Source organism: Hypanus sabinus, chromosome 3 (genome assembly GCF_030144855.1).
Source record: "Hypanus sabinus isolate sHypSab1 chromosome 3, sHypSab1.hap1, whole genome shotgun sequence".
Classification (NCBI taxonomy): Eukaryota; Metazoa; Chordata; class Chondrichthyes; order Myliobatiformes; family Dasyatidae; genus Hypanus; species Hypanus sabinus.
In genome coordinates, this window is record NC_082708.1 from 151,595,435 (window position 1) to 151,619,343 (window position 23,909).

At 39.8% G+C, this 23,909-nt stretch overlaps 1 protein-coding gene and 1 long non-coding RNA gene across 2 annotated transcripts in view; both read right to left on the bottom strand.

Annotated features, from left to right (window-relative positions):
- Positions 1-201: 201 nt before the first annotated feature.
- Positions 202-14,654, bottom strand: LOC132391785 (uncharacterized). Its single transcript, XR_009511350.1, has 3 exons — positions 14,148-14,654; positions 4,074-4,192; positions 202-243 (listed from the first exon to the last, which is right to left on the bottom strand). It is a non-coding gene; the product is annotated as an uncharacterized LOC132391785 (long non-coding RNA).
- An 837-nt stretch (positions 14,655-15,491) lies between these two features.
- The window catches only part of gstcd (glutathione S-transferase, C-terminal domain containing), a 224,664-nt gene continuing 216,246 nt past the window's right edge, over positions 15,492-23,909 (bottom strand). The window contains exon 12 of the mRNA XM_059965388.1: positions 15,492-16,821. Coding sequence (XP_059821371.1) covers positions 16,682-16,821 — 140 coding nt within the window. The 3' untranslated portion in view covers positions 15,492-16,681. The remainder of the gene's footprint in view (positions 16,822-23,909) is intronic.

The window sequence follows — 23,909 nt, forward strand, 5'->3', positions numbered from 1 at the left end:
ACCGCTTTCCACCTATACATTTTATTATAGACATTGTAAGCACATTTTTTAACTTTTTAGTATGCAGAATCTTAATAAAAGAATTGTGGTTCTAATGAATACTCACATTTTTCAATGTAAAACCCATGTGTCACTTCCTGACTTTACAATATAAAATGAATGGTCTGAAAATCAGGGACTTACATTCTCTGATTATTTGAACACAGGCCTGATAAATGTTGAATGTAGATGAAGCTCCTCTCTCTGTAAATGTATAAAAAATATAACCAGTATTTTAAAAAATCAGATTGAGTATGAGCTTGATTGCCCTAAGTAATGTAATTTTTTTTAATATAAATGGAATATCATAAAGCTATCATTTTGGAAAATAAAAGCCAAAATCCATGTTGTAAATACAAACCTATTAATCAGTTGTAAAGAACTATGGAACTCATCCAGCAGATGCTTAACAAATCTCATAACTGATCTCGAAAGATCAGTGGACAGCCCGACAGGCTCTGGACAATATTACTAGCTGCTCAACAAACAGATAATGCAGGATGATAACTATATATCCTTCTTCGAACTCCAGTTCATTGCCAGGATATCACTTACAGATTGTAGCTCTCTCTGAACATAAATGACTGAACTTCAGTAAGGACAAGATAGTCTCACTTTCAAATAATTTTTCTATCATCCCAGCTTGTAATTGGCTGATGGTTCTTTCTCAGATACAACTTCCCTTTCTCTCTCTTGAGGGATGGCATCAAATCGGGAGAACAGATTGCGAAGTGTCTGATTTTAAAACAAAACATAATGAAGAGATGTATCAGGTTAAGGTAGAATGATATTTCTATAACTGGAACTGGCTAGGTAACAGGTAAACTGCAATTCTCTTCTGCAGTCTTATACATCAGCAATGCAAGAGGCTACAAAAAGTGAAGGACTCAGCCAACTCCATCACAGATACAGGTCTCACCACTACTGAGAACATCTACAAAGACTGTGTCTGAGAAAGGTGACATCCATCACTAAGGGCCCCCACCATCTTGGCCATGCCCCCTTCTCAATGCTACCATCAGGCAGAAGTTATAGGATCCTGAGGATCCACACATCAAGGTTCAACAACAGCTTCTTCCCCATTCTCTTCAGGTTCTTGAACTTAACAGTAAAACACTAACACTACCTTGGAATATATTTCTTTTATCTCTTTCTTAACTTGCACTAATACCATTAAGTTTGTTTTGTCATGTAAGTTTTGTATAATTTACAGTATATGTTAAGTTCCTGTGAACTTATGATTGTAATATGCTGCTACTGCAAGAAGCTAATTTTCATAGCATTCATATCCTTGGTATGTATGCTTAGGATGATAAACCTGAACATATTTGTTTCCAAGTTTTGGCCTCTCCCTCAAGTCAGGATTCAGTGCAGAAAGTAATCAGTTCTGGGCTATTTTATTTAATGTTTACGTAAAGCATTAAAAACAGAATAAACTGCTGCATTTGTCCATTCATCCCACAAAAAGCCTTACAATCACTAAATTACTGCTTTGTATCAACGCTGACATATTGAAGATATCTGTTTATCATAATAATAGTGCCTTGAGAATTTTTTTACCTAGGAAGCCGTATTATGTCAATACCACTTGTGTCATATTGCTGTTTCTGGATTTCAGTTTGGCATTCAACACTATCCATAGACTTTGGTGAACAAACTCCTACTTCCACAACTGAATGTTGGACTTCCTAACAAACAACCTTAGATATTCAGGATGCACAATCACCGTCATCTTCAACACAGATACCCCCCTGAGCTGTGTGCTGAGCCAATTTTTGTACACCCTGCTCACACGTGACTGCATGGCCAAACATTCAAGCAATTACATCGTCAAGTTTGCCAATGACACGAGAGTGGTGGGGCTCATCACCAATAAAGATACAACGGCCTACCGAGTGGAGGTGCAAGAGTTTGAGGCACTGTACCAGGCAAATAACCTCTTCCTTAACATCAACAAGAGAAAGGAGATCGTTATTGACTTCAGAAAACTCTTAACACTCACATCCACTTTACATTGGCAGTACAGCAGGCAGTTTCAAACTCCTCAGAGCACACATCAGACACAGCCTCTCATGGCCCTAGAAAACATCCTACAGTCAAAAAAACTCACCAATGCCTCTACATTCTGAGGAGGCCGAAGAGAGCTGTACTATATACAGCAATACTCACATCATTCTGCAGGTGCACAGTAGAGCATCTTGACAAATTGTATCACAGCTTGGTACAGAAACTGCACCGCATCGATAGGAAGGTTTTACAACAGATAATCAAAAATGCCCAATGTATCACCAGCAGCAGCCTACCTGCCATCAAGGACATATAGAGAAAGGTGCCGGAAAAGGGCCAGTAATATCATAAAGGATCCCACCCACCCTGCTCATGGACTGTTTCTGCCACTCCTATCAGGGAGAAGGCTAAATTGCATCCAAGCCAGGACCACCAGACTCAAAAAACAGTTACCTTTCTCAAGCAGTAAAGCTGATTACCATCTCCACCCACCAACTCCACTTCTGCTTTAATATTTCTTGTCAGACATCTTATTTACAGCCTAGTGTCACTTTATGGACATACAATCAATCTATGCATATAAGCTACTTATGTATTAATATTTAATGTGCTTTTTATTATTAATTTGTTCTTTATCTGTTGTTTTGTTATTGTGCTGCATCAGATCCGGAGGAACAATTATTTCATTCTCCTTTACACTTATATACAGGAAATGACATTAAAACAATCTTGAATTTTGAATCTTATGCCTTTGTTAATTCCTCACCTGAAGTACTGTAAGTACCTCAGATTTGCATTAGGATCTCAATATAGACTTTGCAATTTAAGTATCTAGAGTGAGATTTGGACACACTGTATTTAGGGCAACTTAAGTTCTAAAAAGTCTACCAGAGCTCATTGGATTGCAAATTATGTATAAGCTTCAACTTATCTACAGCCCAAAACACAAAAGTTAGTTCCAGAGACAGACATGGGGGCATTTCAATTAAAGTACTGTTCCGAAATGGCCTCTTATTAATTCTAAGTTATAGCTCAGGTATATTAGTCAAGAGTACCAAATGTCTGAGCTAAATATAGAATAATATATACCTGAGCCTGTTGTTAATATTGTAATTTAATCAACTTCTTTAAATGGTGATGCTGGAACAGTTTATGAGGGTCATCCAATCCCCGGTATCAAATTACATGTTTTAGCTGAATGCCAGGTGTTTATGTGGTTTAACATACAGAACATACCTATGATACATTTTTTTACAAAATCTTACATCTGCATGCTTTTGTGATCAAGTTTTTCTTATATATGCAAAGCAAAAGAGAAAGCTGTGGAAAGTGCCTAATTAGTTTAAGTTTCAAAGAGGCAGCAAAGGTGTGATGGGTCAAATTCTATGGATTCCTACGTTCGCAATTATAATGAACACTAGGTCAGTGAACATGATACACTGAAATAATAGTCTCGTGCTAAGAGAGGCACAACAGCACCACCACTTGCAAGAATATGTAATTACAGTGTGACGTTTACATAGACAATTCAAATATCCATGTAGATGTTGGACTTAATAATTAAAAATCGAAATAAGAACAGAAAATATAATTTTTAAATGGGACTGAATTATATTAGTGTGTCACAGTTCATATATTCATAGATATAACCTTTTGTCGCCCAAAAGATTTAATAGGTTTAACTTCTGACTCCCCAGTGTGCATCCTTAGTCAGATGGATTAATATTTTATGTAAAGAAAACTTAATGTTTAAATCAAAGAAACTTTGCTGATTGCAAGGTTATAAACGTGTGCAAGGCTTTTCATAAAATTTGAAATGTATTTCATGATATATCAGCCGACATCTCTTTAAGTTACCACTTACATGTGGAGACATAAATAATAGCCTTATAACTCATAACAGGACAATGTGAATCCACATCAAAAATATGTTTAGCGCAATTTAAATGTGTTCGAAACCAGCTGTATTTACTTCGTTTGAATTTACTAATGGGTTAACCCACTGACATACACTATTATGTACTTACTACAATGCAGGATGCTATTCAGCCCTTAAGCTTGCTGCTAACTTCTGGAAAAACAATCCCATCACTCTTCTTATTCTCTTTGTTGCCCATTCTTGTCTATATGCACATTATCTTCTTGCCTGCCAAATAATGAACTAAGAGGTAATGGACATATTCAATGGACAGTATTAATAAAGGTGTATGCACAGTACTATAACAGATCTTTATCAAGATTAAAAATAGGTTCTTGACTAGTAAGGGTGTCAAAGGTTATGGGGAGAAGGTAGGAGAATGAGGTTGAGAGGGAAAATAAATCAGGCATAATCATATGGTGGAACAGACTCAATCGGTTCAATGGCCTAATTCTACTCCTTTGTCTAGTGGTCTTACCATAAAGTTTAATTCATTTGAGCAGTCATTTGGTGCATTTGAGGGTCAGTGTGGCATTCTTTCCTCTCTTCAATCCAGGATGGTTCCCCAGTTTAGTACTGAGGGATTGCTCTGTTGATCAGAGATAATGTCGTAGCTGCAGAAAAGGAGGAAGACATGGAAGGATTGTCTGTGAAGTCTCTGTGGGTGGAAATTTGGAACTGGAAGGGTTCAATAACTCTACTGGATGTTTTTTATAAACCACAAATAGTAACAGGGACATTGAGGAGCAGACAGGGAGACAGATTATGGAAAGGTGTAATAATAACAGGGTTGTTGTAGTGGGAGATTTTAATTTCCCAAATATCAATTGGCATTTCTCTACAGTGAGGGGTTTAAATGGGATGGAGTTTGTTAGGTGTGTTCAAGAAGGTTTCTTGACACAATATGTAGATAAGCCTACAAAAAGAGAGGCTGTACTTGATCCGGTATTGAGAAATGAACCTGGTCAAGTGTCAGATCTCTCCGTGGGAGAGCATTATGGAGATAGTGATCACTATTCTATCTCCTTTACCATAGCACTGGAGAGGGATAGGAGCAGACAAGTTGGGAAAGCGTTTAACTGGAGTAAGGGGAAATATGACGCCATCAGGCAGGAACTTGGAAGCATAAAATGGGAAAAGATATTCTCAGGGAAATGTATGGAAGAAATGTGGCAGTCAGGATTAAGGAAAAACCCAAGGCATTCTACAAGTATGTTAAGGGCAAGAGGATAAGATGTGAGAGAATAGGACCAGTCAAGTGTGACAATGGAAAAGTGTGTATGGAACCAGAGGAGATATCAGAGGTACTTAATGAGTACTGTGCTTCAGTATTTACTACTGAAAAGGACTTTCGCGATTGTCCTACATCGGACTGAAAAACTTGAGCATGTAGATATTAAGAAAGTGGATGTGTGGGAGGCTTTGGAAAGCATCAAGTTGGATAAGTCACTGGGACCGGATGAGATGTACTGCAGGCTACTATGGGAGGTGAGGAAGGAGAATGCTGACCCTCTGGTGATGATCTTTGCATCATCAATAGGGACGTGAGAGGTTCCGGAGGATTGGAGGGTTGCGGATGTTGTTCCATTATTCAACAAAGAGAGTACAGATAGCCCAGGAAATTATAGACCAGTGTGTCTCACATCAGTTGTTGATAAGTTGATGAAGAAGGTCCTGAGAGGTAGGATTCACATGGAGAGGCATAATATGATTAGGAATAGTCAGCATGGTTTTCTGAAAGGCAGGTCATGCCTTACGAGCCTGATTGAATTTTTTGAGTATATGCACAGTGTATGGATTTCAGGAAGGCATTTGACAAGGTACCCCATGCAAGGCTTATTGAGAAAGTAATAGGCATGGGATCCAAGGGGACATTGCTTTGTGGATTCAGAACTGGCTTGCCCACAGAAGGCAAAGAATGGTTGTAGAAAGGTCATACATATTCTGCATGGAGTTTGGTGACCAGTGGTGTGCCTCAGTGATCTGTTCTGGGATCCTGCTCTCTGCGATTTTTATTAATGATATGGATGAGGAAGTGGAAGGATGGGTTAGTAAATTTGCTGATGACACAAAGGTTGGAGGTGTTGTGGATAGAGTGGAGGGCTGTCAGAGGTTACAGCAGGATATTGATAGGATGTAAAACTGGGCTGAGAAGTGGCAGATGGAGCTCAACCCAGATAAGTGTGAAGTGGTTCATTTTGGTAGGTCAAATATGATGGCAGAATATAGTATTCATGGTAATACACTTGGCAGTGTGGAGGATCAGCGGGATCTTGGGGCCCGTTCCATAGGACACTCAAACTGCTGCGCAGGTTGACTCTGTGGTTAAGAAAGCATATGGTGCATTGGCCTTCATCAATCATGGGATTGAGTTTAGGAGCCAAGAGGTAATGTTGCAGCTATATAGAGTCCTGTTCAGACCCCACTTGGAGTATTGTGCTCAGTTCTGGTTGCCTCACTACAGGAAGAATGTGGAAAAGGTGCAAAGGCGATTTACAAGGATGTGCCGGGATAGGGAAGCATGCCTTATGAGAATAGATTGAGTGAACTCGGCCTATTTTCCCTGGTGCGACGGAGGATGAGAGGTGACCTGACAGAGGTGTATAAGATGATGGGGGCATTGATCATGTGGATAGTCAGAGACTTTTTCCCAAATGGCTAGCATGAGAGGGCACAGTTTTAAGGTGCTTGGGAGTAGGTACAAAGAAGATGTCAGGGGTAAATTTTTTACACAGAGAGTGGTGAGTGCGTGGAATGGGCTGCCAGCGATGGTGGTGGAGGCGGATACGATAGGGTCTTTTAAGAGACCCCAGGACAGGTGCATGGAGCTCAGAAAAATAGAGGGCTATGGGTAACCTTAGGTAATTTCTAAGATAAGGACATGTTCACCACAGCTTTGTGGACCGAAAAGCCTGTATTGTAATGTAGGTTTTCTATGTTTCTATGAATTATTTTTTTATTAGATACAATGCAGAATGAGGCCTTGCAGCCCTTCAAGCCGTGGTGCCCAGCAACCCCCGATTTAACCCTGGTCTAGTCATGAGACCATTTACAGCGACCAATTAACCTGCTAACCTGGATGCCTTTGGACTGTGGGAGGAAACCAGAGCACTCGGAGAAAACGAATGCATTCCAAGCAGAGGATGTACAGACTCCTTCGAAAAGATGCTAGAACTGAACTCCAGACTCTGATGCTTCAAGCTGTAATAATGTCGCTCTACTACACTACCTATTTCATTTGTACGTCCTCAACCACTGTGATCTCCTCTAAAACCATGTTATCTTAAGAACATATTGGAATTTGCAGTGAGGGGAGACCACTAACACTGAAACTGACAAAGAATAATTTCCTGTAGTAGTTTTCAAACTGGCACCCTGAGCCATACTAAAGTGGAACATTGAAAGCCATCGAGAGTTCAATAATATGTTATGGTCCATTTGTTTTCCTCATTTACACACATGCTTGTCTCACACCTCTCTCTTCTCTGAAACCCACCAGTCTCTGCATCTAGAACATCATCCTTCACTGATTACACCAAATCCACGTCTCCCTCCATCTCACTTCTCTGCTTTCTACAGGGACCACTCTCTCCATGATTGCCTACCCATTTATGCTTTCCACAGCCACCCACTTCCTGATCCCCTGTAAACACAGGTTTACCACTGTCTCTACATCCCCTCCTTCACCATTATCCAGGGATCTGAACAGGAATTTACCTGAACCTTATCCAACCTGAACTGTCACATTCAGTGCTCAGGATGTGGATTGGTAGGGCCAGGTGTACACTGGACAACCATGTTACAGAGCATGAGAGCTTTATCTGCAATGCATGTTGCTATTGCAGGTCATTTCAGCTCTCCTTCCTATTCCCACACCAAGTTGCCTGGCTTCAGCCTTCTCTACTGCAACATGTAAACCAAATGAAAACTAAAAGAATTGTTCCTTATATTCTACTGGCTGCTTACCACCTAATGGCACAAACACCTAATTTTCCAATTTTATTTAACCCTAATCCCCCGTGGCAAAACACACCAAATGCTGGAGGAACTCAGCAGGCCAGGCAGCATCTACGGAAAAGAGTAAATAGTCAATGTTTCGGGCTGAGATTCTTCATCAAGATGGAGGATCCCCCTGCCAAGCTCCACCTCCCTGTCATTTCTGCCGCCGACCCCTCTTTTATCCAGTTTCAACTAACACCTACAATCTCCCCTGTATCACCTCTCTCGCTGGTGACCGTATACTGCCTTCCCTCTACACCTTTGACCCAAAATATCCACCATCCCTTTGCTGCCTCAGATACTGCTTGACCATGGAGATCTTCCAGCAGCGCTGCTCCAGATTTCAGCATCTGCACTTTCTTTTGTCTTTAATATGTTTTGGTGTTCTCCATGAAGACCAGCATAGGAAAACATTTTAATTTATCAGCATAATAAATGTTTAGACTATATTTCAAGGGAATTGAAAAGACATTGCAGTCTCCAATCTCACCTGAAATGATATTGTCTTGCAACACTCCATATCTGCATCATCAAAAACATTCTTAATCTTTATTAAGTAAAATGCTGATCACTTGGAGGGAGGATTCACTGAAGAACATAAGTACTCTCATACAACATATGAGATCTAAGAGTGAGTAGATAGAGAATATGATGCATGAAGAAATTCCCTGAGACATATTAAGGTTGATCTGTATGTAGTTTAATCCATGACATTTATATGTTAATGAGAAAATCTGATAAGCTTTCATCAATAAAACATAATACAACACAAGAACAGGCCCTTCAGCCTAACATGTCTGCAACAACCATGATGCCAATCTAATCACACCTGCATGTATGTACATGGTCTGTATCCCTCTATTTTCTATCTTCTCATGTGCCTTGTTAAATGCCTCTCAAGCATTCTCATCATATCTGCTTTCACCACCTCCTCTGATAGCACTTTCCAAGCACATACAACTCTCTGTATAAAAAAAGGCTTGCTCACAAAACTCCTTTAAACTTTCTTCATCTCAACTATTGTTGAGAAACCTATGCTCTACTGTTTTTGACATTTCCACCCTGGGAAAAAGACTCTGGCTGTTTACCCTATAAAAGCCTCTCATTACAATCAAAGCAATGAAGTACTAAATGGCACAAGCTAAGTTGAATCACTAAATATTTAGTGACTAGTCTAACTAATTCTTCCATTTTTAGTTACTTCCCAGTTGGCTTAGATGTTGAAATCTGAAAGTATGAGTCACTGCCTCAATAACAAGAAAAAAGTCAGCAATTGGCAAAGAAAGCCAAACAGATTAGATATGGAGACCTGATTTAAAGATTTTTTGTGCATACACACCTTACAGTTCAAGAGAAGATAGCCTTTTAAAATAATACTTAGCATTTTTTACTGCCAAGGATCAGTGTAGTGATAACTTCCTTGGAGATTTGACTGATACTATTATTAAATAACTTTTTGGATACTGGATACAGCAATCTTTGGTATGAACAAACAAAATAGTTAATTATGAACCCTTGGGAACACACTGACCTTTTATTGATTAATTTGCTTTGTGAAATTTTTGCTCATTGTAAATTCTCATTGATAGCAATTTACTGCAGGCTTTGCTTAAGGATAATTAAAAAGTAAAAATGAATAATGTTTGGTTGAATTGTATTGGTTTTGACTAGTACCGATGCATACCAATAATGCATATTAAAGTCAGGTGTGCCCAACTTGAAAGGAAAAAAATCTACAAGTTTAACACCTGAGATAATATCAGGATTAATTACAGCTGCCAAGTAGATTCAAGTTTTAAGTGAAATGTTCCCAGTATTATTTAATTTTTATTTACACATTTTGTTTTCTTTTGCACATTGGTTGTCAGTCTACAATATATAGTTCTTAATAAATTCTATTATATTTCCTCATTTTGCTGTAATCTCCTGCGAAAAAATGAATTTCAAGGTGGTATACGGTACTTTGACAATAAATGTACTTCTACTTTGAGTGGCAATGGACATAATGAGTTGAAAAGCCTCCAAAATTGTAATATCAATGAGATATGAGAAATATAATTTGTCATAACCACTATCAATCATTTACATAGAACAGTACAGCACAGGAACAGGCCATTCGGCCCACAATGTTGTGCTGAACCGGCTAAAAAGCAAATAAAAAACATCTAAACACTATCCCCTCCTACCAACATAATGTCCATATCCCTCCACCTTCCCCACATCTATGTGCCTATCCAAACATCTCTTAAAAGTCTGTAATGTATTTGCCTCCACCACCATAACATGCAGTGCATCCAGGCATCCATGACTCTTAAGAGTAAAAAATACCCCTCACATCCCCCTTGAACCTAGCCCCCTCACTTTCAATGCATGCCCTGGGAAATAGGTATTCTCTGCTGACTTTATCTATGCCTCTCATAATCTTGTAAATCTCTATCAGATCCCCCCTCAAGCTCAGCACCCCAGAGAAAACACCCCAAGTTTCTCCATCCTCCCCTGATAGCGCATGCCCTCTAAACCAGGCAGCATCCTGCTAAAATTCTTCTGCACACTCTCCAAAGCCTAGCCACACTAGCAACACAGTCCTGGGTGCAGAGTGAGTAGAGGAGTGGGCTAAGCACATACCCCTGAGGTGCACCATTGTTGATCATTAGAGAGGAGGAGGTGTTATCACCAATCCACACAGATTGTGGCCTTCTGGTCAGGAAGTTGGGAATCCAATTGCAGATGGTGGTACAGAGGCTCAGATTCTGTAGCTTATTGATCAGGATTGTGGGAATGATGATGTTAAACGCCGAGCTATAATCAAGGAATGGCATCCTGACATAGGTGCTTGCATTGCCCAAGTGATCTACAGAAGAACATAAGAAATAGGAGCAGGAGTAGGCCCTCTGGCCCATGGAGCATGCTCCGCCATTCAATTAGATCATGGCTGAGCTGACCATGGACTCAACACTACCAACCAGCCTTTTCCCCATAACCCTTAATTCCCCTACTACGCAAAAATCTATCTGACCTTGTCTTAAATATACTTGCTGAGGTAATCTCCAATGCTTCATTGAGCAGAGAATTCCACAGATTCACCACTCTTTGGGAAAAGCAGTTCCTCCTTATCTCTATGCTAAATTTACTTCGCTGAATCTTGAGGTTATGTCCCCTAGTTCTATTCTCACCTACCAGTGGAAACAATTTTCCTGCCTCTATCTTATCTATTCTTTTCATAATTATATATGTTTCTATAAGAATCTCCTCTCATCCTTTTGAATTCCAGTAAGTACAGTCCAAGGTGATTCAATCTGTCCCTCATTTCTGGAATCAACCTGGTGAACCTCCTCCGAAGCCAAAATATCCTTCCTCAAGTAAGGAGACCAGAACTGCACCCAGTACTCCAGATACGGCCTCACCAGTTCCCTATACAGTTGCAGCAAAACCTCCCTGTTCTTAAGTTCAATCCCTCTAGCAAAGAAGGGCGAAATTCCATTTGCCTTCTTGATAGGCTGCAGTAATTGCAAACCAACCTTTTGCAATTAGAAACATAGAAAAGCTACAGCACAATACAGGCCCTTCAGCCCACAAAGCTGTGCTGAACATGTCCTTACCTTAGAAATTACCTAGGGTTACCCATAGCCCTCTATTTTTCTGAGCTCCATGCACCTGTCCAGGAGTCTTTTGAAAGACCCTATCATACTCATCTCCAACACTGTCGCCGGCAGCCCATTCCATGCACTCGCCACTCTCTGTGTAAAAAACTTACCCCTGACATCTGCTCTGTAGCTACTTCCAAGCACCTTAAAACTGCGCTCTCTCATACTAGCCATTTCAGTCCTGGGAAAAAGCCTCTGACTATCCACATGATCAATGCCTCTCATCATCTTGTACACCTCTATCAGGTCACCTTTCATCCTCCATTGCACCAAGGAAAAAAGGTTGAGTTTACTCAACCTATTCTCATAAGGCATGCTCCCCAATCCAGGTGACATCCTTGTAAATCTCCTCTGCACATTTTCGATGGTTTCCACATCCTTCCTGTAGTGAGGCAACCAGAACTGAGTACAGTACTACAAGTGGGGTCTTACCAGGGTCCTACAGAGTTGCAACATTACCTCTCGGCTCCTAAACTCAAATCATGATTGATGAAGACCAATGCACCATATGCTTTCTTAACCACAGAGTCAACCTGCATAGCAGCTTTGAGTGTCCTATGGACTTGGACCCCAAGATCCCTCTGATCTTAACATTAATACTATATTCTGCCATCATATTTGACCTATCAAAATGAACCTCTTCATGCTTATCTGGGTTGAACTCCATCTGCCTCTTCTCAACCCAGTTTTGCATCCTATCAATGTCCTACTGTAACCGCTGACAGCCCTCCACCCTATCTACTACCCCCAACCTTTGTGTCATCAGCAAATTTACTAACCCATCCCTCCACTTCCTCATCCAGATCATTTATTAAAATCATGAAGAGTAGGGGTCCCAGAACTGATCCCTGAGGCACACCACTGGTCACCAATCTCCAAGCAGAATATGACCCGTCTACAACCACTTTTTGCCTTCTGTGGGCAAGCCAGTTCTGGATCCACAAAGCAATGTCCCCTTGGATCCCATGCCTCCTTACTTTCCCAATAAGCCTTGCATGGGGTACCTTGTCAAATGCCTTGCTGAAATCCATATACTCTACACCTACTGCTCTACCTTCATCAATGTGTTTGGTCACATTCTCAAAAAATTCAATCAAGATCATATGGCAAGGCCTGCCTTTCACAAAGCCATGCTGACTATTCCTAATCATATTACTGTATGCCTCTCCAAATGTTCATAAATCCTGCCTCTCAGGATCTTCTCCATCAACTTACCAACCACTGACATAAGACTCACTGGTCTATAATTTCCTGGGCTATGTCTACTCCCTTTCTTGAGTAATGGAACAACATCCACAACCCTTCAATCCTGCGGAACCCCTCCTGTCCTCATTGACGATGCAAAGATCAATGGCAGGGCCTCAGGAATCTCCTCCCTACACAAGCACTCTCAAGTCCTTCTGCACAGCAGCATGCTGCAGTCTTTTACCATTTTAATAATAATCTGCTCTTCCATTTGTCCTTCCAAGGTGGATGACCTCACATTTACCAACATTGTGCTCCACCTGCCAGACCCTTGCTCACTTACTTAACCTATCTATATCCCTTGACAAACTCTCCATATCCCCTGCACAATTTGCTTTACCACTCAGTGTCATCAGCAAACTTAGATACACTACACTCCGTCCCCTCTTCCAGATCATCAATGTATATCGCAAACAGTTGCAGGCCCAGCATCAACCCCTGCTGCACACCACTCACCACTGTTTGCCAACCAGAGGAACACCCATGTATCCCAACTCTAAGGCCGTGTGAACAGCCACTGAGATTGCATCTTCGGTAGAACTATTGTGGCGATAGGCGAATTGCAGTGGGTCCAGGTCTTTGCTGAGGCAGGAGTTCATTCTAACCATGACCAACCTCTCAAAGCATTTCATCACCATAGATGTGAGTGTTCCTGGGTAATAGTCATTAAGGCTGCACATACTAATCTTCCCAGGCACTGGTACAGTTGTTGCCCTTTTCGAGCAGGTGGGCACTTCAGACCATAGCAGTGAGAGGTTGAAAATGTCCTTGAATACTCCTGCCAGTTAGTTGGCAAAGTTTTCAGAGCCTTACCAGGTACTCCATTTGGACCTGCCACCTTGCGAGGGCTCACCCTCCTTAAAGGCAGAGATCAGAGGGTCACCGGGTGCAGCAGGGATTTTCACAGTTGTAGTTGTATTCTCCCTTTCAAAGTGGGCATAGAAGGCATTGAGCACAGCTGGTAGTGAAGCATCTCTGCCCTTCATGCTATTGGGTTTCACTTTGTAGGAAGTAATATCTTGAAAACCCTGCCAGAGTTGATGTGCATCCGATGTCACCTCCAACCTTGTTCAGAATTGTTTCTACGCTCTTGAAATAGTCCTCTGCAAGTCATACCTGGATTTCTGGTATAGGCCAGGCCACCCATCTTAATGCCACAGATCTAGCCCTCAGCAGACGATGTACCTCCTGGTTCATCCATGACTTTTGGTTTGGGAATGTACAACAAGTTTTCACAGGCACACACTCATCCACACAGGTTTTAATGAAATGAGTAACAACTACTGCATACTCACCCAGATTCGAAGATGAATCGCTGAATACAGTCCAGTCCACCATTTCAAAACAGTCCTTTAAGTGTTCCTGTGCTTCCCTTGTCCATACCTTCTTGGTCCTCAATACTGGTGCCGCAGTTCTCAGTCTCTGCCTATACTCAGGGAGTAGGAGTACAGCCAGGTGATCAGACTTTCTGAAGTGTGGGCGTGGAATTTCATGGTAGGCATTCTTGATGGTGGTCCAGTGTGTTGTTTCCTCTGGTACTACAAGTGATTTGTTGATGTTAATTATTATGTTACTTTTTCAAGCAGGCCTGCCAAAATGATAGTGAAGGTGTTAGGGTGTGATGTTCCATGCATGTTGATCCCATTGCTCAGATCATCTAGAGCCTGTTTGACATTGGCCTGAGGTGGAATGTACACCACTACCAAAATGATCACTGAAATCTCCTGTGGCAGATAAAATGGACAACACTTAATTGCAAGATATTCCCAGTTTGGTGGGCAGAATTGGGACAACACTGGTACATTTCTGCACTAAGAGGAGTTGATCATGAGGCATACACCACCAAATCTGCTTTTGAGAGACATGACAGTCCTATCCTGATGGTGTACAGTGAACCCATCAACCTGAATCGCTGTGTTCAGTATGGAAGGGATTAACCAGGATTCTGTGAAACAAAGAACGCATGTGGTCCTAATGTCCCTCTGATACAGCACCCTTGCTCTCTGAGGTCTTTGATTTTATTCACTAGAGACTGTACGTTTGCCAGCAAGATAGTCAGTATTTGGAGTCTAAAACCTTGTTTTCTTAAAAGCACCTGTATCCCTGACCTGCAGCTACATTTCCTACGAAGAATCCAGTGAGAAACGCAGCCACAATTGGCATTGTTTCCATGGGTTTTAAGCAGAAAAAGTTTATTCTATCATATTAAGACATTTTCATTAAGTGTACAGATCTTGGAAACAATTGTGATTCTCAGCTGTATCGAGCTGAAACAGGAATATGTAATCATATCCATCGAACTGTGTTGCACGAGATCGCCGTTCCCAAGTCACTCCGTAAGTATAAAAAAAGGTTAAACTATAGGTTATAGTTTAACCTTTTGAAAATAAATATTGTTTAGTGTCTATATTTAGTATTTCCTTAAAATATTTTGTGCAACTTCTGAAACAAAATTTTGCTTGCAATTTTTTGAATATGAATATATATGGGTAGTTCAAGTATAATGCAAACTTTTGTGAACACAATAACGTGATATTTTGTTGGTGTGCAATATATTACATAACGTAGTAGGCTATTGATTTTAAATATAAATATTAAATTTTTACTTCATTATCATCTAGGTTAATACACATATACCCATTCAATAAACTGAAACAATCTGCATTGTTGCTTTCCAAGTGGCTGTTTAATCAAAATATTTATCTGGGGTTTTGAAATTTTCAGAGGAGGATCTAGTGATCCCAATGAAAATGACTAATATTAACAGACATTATTACAAAGTACTGGCAATACACTTGAAACACTCAAGTTGTCAATCATACATAGCCCTTGGCTTGAATCAAATTCTATAATATCAGGACAATTCTAGAGATATCAAGAATATTGTGAATTATGTCTATCTATATTAGAGCTATATTACTTTCTTAAAACACTTTAAAAGTATCTTAGCTTTACCTACCTAACATTGATTACAAGTGTTTATCTGTGTTAAAAATACATTATCTTACAAACGAAAGCATTCAGAAAAAAGCAAGAAAATAATACTCTGCTTTTACCAAAGTTGAAACATTGAGATGAGATGATTTCACAGAATCCTCAGCAGCATGCAGTTCACTGAGGAAGCAGAAACTTGCCCACAATAATCCGTTAGCTGCATCCTTCTCAAGTACGTTCTCAGATTCTCAACTTCTACTAGATCATATTTTCTGATTCTGTTATTTTATTGGTTGCAACACATAGGAAGAGTGTGAATGTTATAATCCGAACAATTATAACATGCAATAAATCAGGAAAAGTATCTAAATATTCCCAATGATACTTAATGGCTTGGTTACTTATATTCATCAGGCAATTCATAGACTAGTAGTTTAAAAGGCGGTAAAGTGCAGTGAGGGGTGGAGGGTTCTTTGTTAAAATATCAGGGTATTCCACAATAAAACAATGACTCATGACCTCATCACTGCTGCTGTTGAGTATGGATAAAGGAAGAGCTAAAAGTAAAGCGGATGCTAGAAATCTGAAAACAGAAATTGTTCAAAATACTGACAAGGTCAGGCAGCATTTGCAGAAAGAGAGAAAGAGTTAGAAAGCCAGATTGTAAATCATTCATCAGAACTGATTACAAACTTGAAACATTAACTCTGCTGCTCTTTTCAGATGTTACTTGATTTTCAGCATTTGCTTGATTTAAAAATTCCAGCATTTTAAATTTTATGATGGTAAGAAGTCGACTAACATCAAGTTACACACAATGAAACAGCTCATCTTTCTTTGATGGCAGAGCAGTTTATTTGTTGTCTTCGGGATATTGCATAATTAAACTAAGACTTTAGGCTGAACAACTACCCACTATCAGGTTGTTTTTTGGTGAACAGCTGTCTGGTTCCATAGATGTCACATAGACCTTGTACCCAAGTTCCTCTGCTGACCAGGCTCGGTCCAGATCCACAAGGCCCATGCAGTTCTTCCCTGTAAATAAAGAAATTTCATTAATACTTTTGTTGATAACCACATATCAGTAAGCCATAACCTGACATAAAAATAATTGGGTGTGCTGGTTGTTAATACAAACAATACATTTCACTGTATGTTTTTACACGCACATATGATAAATAAATTGGAATCTGATCGGAACAGTCACTAGATCTGCCTTTTTTTGGAACAGTTTAAATATTATCTATATAAGGAATGTTAACTCCCTGAGACACTCTTTGTATAAACTTACAGTGAGTCACAAATTGAATTTGTTGGAACTGCATTCAGGGCATTTGACAATTTAAATAATTTAAAGTGTTTAATAAACATAACTCATATTTGACAAAAAGCATCAAATTCAGATTACAAAAAAGATGGTAAAATTAATTTTGTTATTAATATCTAATAACCCCAATAAAATAAACAGACTCTTGCCATAGTAACAACCATGGTGGTAATTAAATAACTGCTCTGAAATTGATAACCACATTATGTTTATTGAAGTAGTTTTCCCATGTGGCTTAAGAGCACTGCAGCTAATAATGTCATGCTTTCACAACACTTAAGTATTCACTTTGACCCGAATATGAACCAAACATGCATCAGAATGCACATGGCTCAGTTATTTTAAGTTTTCTGCATGAAATTGAATTATTGGCTTAAGATACTTCTTAAAAAAAATCAAATCTTTCTAAGCAACACACAGAAATGCTGGAGGAACGCAGCAGGTCAGGAAAAGAATAAACAGTCAATGTTTTGGGCCAAGACCCTTTTTCCAAACTGAAATGGAAGGGGTAGGAGATGTCTGAATTAAAAGACAGTGGGAGGGGAAAGAGGCTAGCTGGAATTGATAAGGGAAGCCAGGCGTGTGGGAAAGATCGAAGTCTGGAGAAGAAAGAATCTGATAGGAGAGAAGAGAAGACAATGGGAGAAAGTGAAGGGGTTGGGGATCCAGGAGGGAGTGACAGACAGGTAAAAAGAAGTAAAAGGTCAGAGTGGGGATTAGAGAAAGTGGGGTGGTGGGGGGGGGGAAGGAATTTTGCTCTTTCCAGAAGAAGAAAACAAAATCGATATTCAAACCATCAGGTTTGCGGGTACTCAGATGGAATATAAGGTGTTGCTCCTCCACCCTGAGAGCAGCCTCATCTGGGCACAACGGGAATGAAAATTAGAATTAAAATGTTTGGCCACCAGGAAGTCCTGCTTGTGGCGGATGATGCAGAAATCCTTGACGAGGTGGTCCCCCAATTTATACAGGACCCTCCAATGTACAGGAGGCCGCATCAGGAGCACCGAATGCAATAGTGGAGCCCATCAGATTCGCAGGTGAAGTGTTGCCTCATCTGGAAGGACTGGGGCCCTGAATGGAGGTGTGGGAGGAGGTGTTTGGGCAGGTGTAGCACTTAGGCCACTTGCAGGGATAAGTGCTTGGAGGTAGATTAGTGGGCAGGGTCAAATGGACAAGGGAATAGCGGAGGGAACAATCCCTGCAGAAAGTGGAGGAGGTAAAGAGATGTTTAGTGATAGGGTCCCTTTGAAAATGGTGGAAGTTGCAGAGGATAATGTGTTGGATGTTGGCGCTTAAGTTATTCTGCTCAGCACTCTTTCCATGAGTTCTGTTAACCCTCCACATGTAGTTATAGCCTCTTTGTTAATAGGAATGAGACTGGACCTACTTTGGTTTGGAATCTTAGACCCAGATGTCCAATGGACAGATATAGATCCATAAAGTTACACAGCACAGAAACAGGCTTCAGCTCAACTCAACTTGTCCATGTCAACAAGTTGCCTTTTGAGCTAATCCCATTTATCTGCATTTTTCTCATCTATATACTACTAAATCTCTCATGCTCTGTTTGTTTGCGACCTCCAATTAGTGCAAACGGTGCATTACAGCAGCGCTATTTTTGGCTAAATCGATTTAAAATGTGCTAACTTACAGAATGCAGGCAAAGTTCAGGGTTATATATTCGTATAAAATTGCTCAACAGCCCAGCTTTCACCCGAGAGCCGATGTCAGCCATGATGGAAACCACGTCACAACACCACGATGCATGCGCACGGCCAGCCTCAGCAGCAACACCAACCAGAGCAAAAGGGCAGGGCAGCTCTATTTCGAGTGGTCACATTCTGCTAATCACCATCAGCATGTGCAGGATTGGGACAGATCTAACTGCCACCCATCAATAAGAGATCATTAAATCTTATTGTATTGACATACTTCAAGACACCCATAAAACCCTTTGCTGCAGTCAAAGGATAGCGGTGACTATATCCTGTCCATTTAGGACAGCGTCAACCACATCATCAAGAAAAATCAGCATCCTGGAGGCTTTGGTGTTACTGCTTCGTATCTTCTATCCAGCATTAGGGTAAACAAAAATATGGTCAGCCTAATTATGCTGCGTGGAAAGAGAAGGGGGACATTATGGTCAAGAGATGACATCAAACATCATCGGGAAGCGACAAGAAGAGTGAGAGAACAAGAATCGGATGAGGCCAGGGCCGCACGACTCCAGAATCAAAGACTCAGGACAAAAAAGGTGAGAGAAGAAGAGACAGAGGAGGAGAGGTATGCATGTCTCCAGAATGACAACAACAGGCACAGGAGGAGGAGAGAGGAAGAGACAAAGGAGCAGAGAAATGCACATCTCCAGGATCAGAGTCAAAGAACAAACAGCAGAAGAGATGAAGAAACGGGGGATGAAAGGGTTGCATGTCTCCAGAATGACAAAAACAGGTACAGGAGGAGGAAAGAGGAAGAGACAAAGGAGCAGAGAAAAGCACATCTCCAAGATCAGAGACAATGAATAAACAGTAGAAGAGATGAAGAGACGACAGATGAAAGGACAGCACGTCTCCAGAATGACAACAAGAGGCACAACCTTGTGCCTTGGCAGATCAACCAGGAATGATGCCATCAAAAGTGTCCTTCGTTAAACGAGGAGGAGCTATAGTTGCCTTGCTAAGCGTCATTCTTCTTTAATAAACTGAGGTTTTCTTCTTCAACTTCCAAAGCAAAGCAATACCAATAGCATTCAGGAAAATGTAATGTTCATTCTGGTCACATCAGACTGCACCACCCTTCTCTCAAAGGGTGCCGCAACGGGTCAGCCCATTGTCTAGTGTCCCTCTAAAGTTTAGAGTCTAAACCTTCCAATCCACATACTTGTCCAAATGTCTTTTTAAACAGCTGTAAGAAAATTAATTAACTAAGCCAATGGAACATGAAAGTCGCAAAAGAATTCTTGGATCAAAGTCATTCCCTACCCAGAATCTGGGTTCTGGTTGAGTTCTCATTGATGGTTTAAAAATCTCCTTTGTTTAGAACTTTCCTCTCAATGAAGACATTTTGTAAAACATGCCTATGTAGATTCAACCTTCTCTTACAAAGGTCTATGAACATTTAAGGAGCTGAAATTGCAACATGAATGCTTCTTTGTAAGGTTTAAAGGACAAGTTTGGGGTAAACATGATGCTGACATATTGCTGGAGCAGAGAAGGAATCTCCTGTGCTCCTAGCAGCTACTGATTATGGAAAGCAAATAACCTTGAATAATTTCCAATAATACAACCACTATAGTGGTCTTCAGCAATTTGTGTCAGTCCTGAACTTTAATATTATTAACCTCAGCTAAGTTTCACCTGGAACCTTCAAGATCATTATAGAGTTAGCCAGCAGAGACTAGATAAAACAACTAGCATCATTCTGTGCTATACTATTCCATAATTTTACGAGGCTTACAAAAAGAAGTACATTTTCCACCACTGTCCTGAGAGATATAAGACCGTATTCTTGTTGTCATCAAATAAACAATGTGAAGATACAAAAAAAGACCTGACTGTAATTGGGTGTGACTTGTTCAAGACTTACACTATGGTTTTCCAATTGATATACAGGCAGTCCCCAGGTTACGTACGAGTTCCATTCCTGAGTCCGTCTTTAAGTTGGATTTGTACGTAAGTCGGAACAAATACATCCGATATTAATTAGCATCAGTAAGTCAAACGTTTGTCTTAGTATATAGTATATATTTTACCCTTCTATGCATATAAAACACTTAAGAAACTTATGTATTCCAATAATTAAACCACTGCGTTGCTTAGTAATAATTGTAGCTTTCATCGGGGCAGGGCCTTTCACATGCTCCATTATTCTCACTTTATCCTTTAAAATTGTTCCGATCATTGACCGACTGTAGCCTAACACTTTTCCAATGACCGATGGCGTTTCACGTCTTTCCAAATGCTTTATTATTTCCACTTTATTTTCAATCGCGATCGCTTCCCGTCAATGGAACAGAAACACTGCGGGTGGCAGGTCCCGACCTCCACCGGCTCCCGTGGTCCTCTGGGTCCTAAGGACCAGCGCGCTGAGACAGGCTAAATGGGACAAGTGGAGGCTGTGCTGGGTTTGGGTATTTGATCATCCACAATATTCCACGTGGGAATTTAAACTGGAGGTGGCAGTGCTTTTTTTACAAGGTCGAGTTGCGAGCTTAATATCAACCCAGCACGGATGGTACGGAAGTCACTGGATCGACATCAACCCAGCACAGGAGCGGTCTGTCACTGGATCGAACTGGGAAACCTCCGTTTTACAGCCCAGTGCTGATCTCATTGCACCACCAGATGACCGGAATGTGGTTGTGGGCGGGGGGGGTTCAGGGTGAATCTTACTGAGAAACATTTAAGCCAAATACAAAGTTAAACACTCAACACAGTGTCAACAGCAACGACTTAAAATGGCCGACGGCGTCGCAATCTGACTTAAAATGGCGGACAGCGTTCTCCTTCCTTGGTTTGTAAGTACGAGTTGTCCGTAAGTCGGACGTTCATAACTTGGGAACTACCTGTACAATGCTATATACCCAATTATTCCATGACTAACATTTTATGGGAAAACTGCACATGCAAAAAATATTCCTTGCCAGCAGCTCACAGGTTGGAAGTTAGCAGATAATGATGCTTCTTAAAGACTTGGAACAAAAGCTTAGAAGGTAGATGGGGAGATTTGTCAGACAAGCACTGTAGAGGAGTAAAAGGCAACAAGAGTGAGCATTATCAAATGTTTTAATAGGAAAATCCCTACTATTAACAAAGTAAAATGCATTCAGAAGTTCCAGACAGATATATGCTAAGATGAGCTCAGGTACTCATTGAATATTGCATCTCTCTCCTTGTGGTACACATGCTTCTTAGTAGATGTGGTTAGAAAATAGGTCCAGGTCCTAAATGATATCACCAGACTCCTGACTAACAGAATTCATCTCAACCTGGAAATTAAAGCAGCCATTAATACAGTGGTGAACAAGCAGGATTGGAGCTGATTTGTTTCTAAAGCATCAATCATTAAAGAAAAATGTAAAAAACTATGTCTGAAATCATAGTGCCTTTGAAAGAATGACAAGTTGGGAACAGTTCCTACAATGAGAACCCACAGATTTAAGAATCACTAATTAATGCTATTAAGATGGTTATTTTACCTAAGTTTTTATATATTTTTCAAGCGGTACCAATTTTTATTCTGAAATCTTTTTTTATTAATGTTGATTCAAAAATTTCCTCATACATATGGCGGAATAAAAATCCCAGGTTAGGTAAAATATACTTACAGAAGGCAAAGAAGGAAGGTGGGTTCGCATTGCCTAATTTTAGATTTGATTATTGGGCAGTTAATATTAGATATTTGATATGTTGGTTGAAAGATTGGGATGGATCCTTTAGTCCTTATTGGGTGAGCCTGGAAATTAAATCGGTACCAGGTTATGCACTGGGTTCTATTTTGGGGACTTCTCTCCCTTTTGCTCTTTCTAAATTGCCGAAACGAATTGACAACCCAATAGTTAAACATACTTTACGTATATGGTTTCAATTTCAGAAATTTTTTGGGTTGACTCAGTTTGCTTTAAATATTCCTATTGTATCCAATTGTTTTTTCCACCCTTCAATTATAGACCAAGCTTATTCGGCTTGGAAGACTAAGGGATTACTACGATTTTCTGATTTATTTTTGGACAATTGTTTTATGTCTTTTGAGCAATTATCTAATAAATATAATTTGCCTAGATTTCATTTTTTTAGATATTTACAGATTAGGCATTTTTTAAATACTGTACTTCCTACTTTTCCAAATTTTGTGTCTTCAGGTATTTTGGAGAGTTTGTTTGAATTAAACCCTTTTCAAAAAGGGCTTATATCAAAACTTTATAATATAATTATGAAGATACGTTCAGAGCCCCTTTATAAGACAAAAAATAATTGGGAAAGAGAGCTTAATCTTATTATTCCTATTGAGAATTGGGATAGAATTCTTCAATTAGTTAATACATCATCTACATGTGCCAAACATTCATTAATACAGTTTAAGGTCGTACATAGGGCCCATATGTCCAAGGATAAATTAGCTCATTTTTATTCCTATATAAATCCTATTTGTGATAGATGTCAATCTGAAATAGCGTATTTAACTCATATGTTCTGGTCGTGTCCGCTTTTGAAAAAATATTGGAAAGATATTTTTGATATTATCTCTGCGGTATTGAACATTGATTTACATCCCCATCCTATTACCGCAATTTTTGGTTTACCAATGATGGACTCACTTCATTTATCTTCTTCCGCCTATCGAATGATTGCGTTTTTTACTCTAATGGCTAGAAGATCTATTTTGCTGAATTGGAAGGAAATTAATCCTCCCACTGTATTTCATTGGTTTTCTCAAACTATGTTATGTTTAAATTTAGAAAAAATTAGAAGTGGTGTATTTGATACTTCTATTAAATTTGAAAAGATATGGAGACCATTTATTCAATATTTTCATATGATGTAATATGACCCTGTTTCAAGCCTATTTGATTTCCCAGTTTTAATTTTATACATGTTGAGAGGATCGGAGTTGACGACACTGATGATTTTGTATTCTTGTGAGATATTATAAACAGCCCTTTTTTCTTTTTCCAGTTTTTTTCTTTCTCTTTTTCCTTTTTTGTTTTTTTTCTTTATTAGCTATTAGATTATTAGATTAGTTTTTTTTGCATAATTTTTTTTTCTTTCTCTTTTTTTGTTTTTTTTATTATATA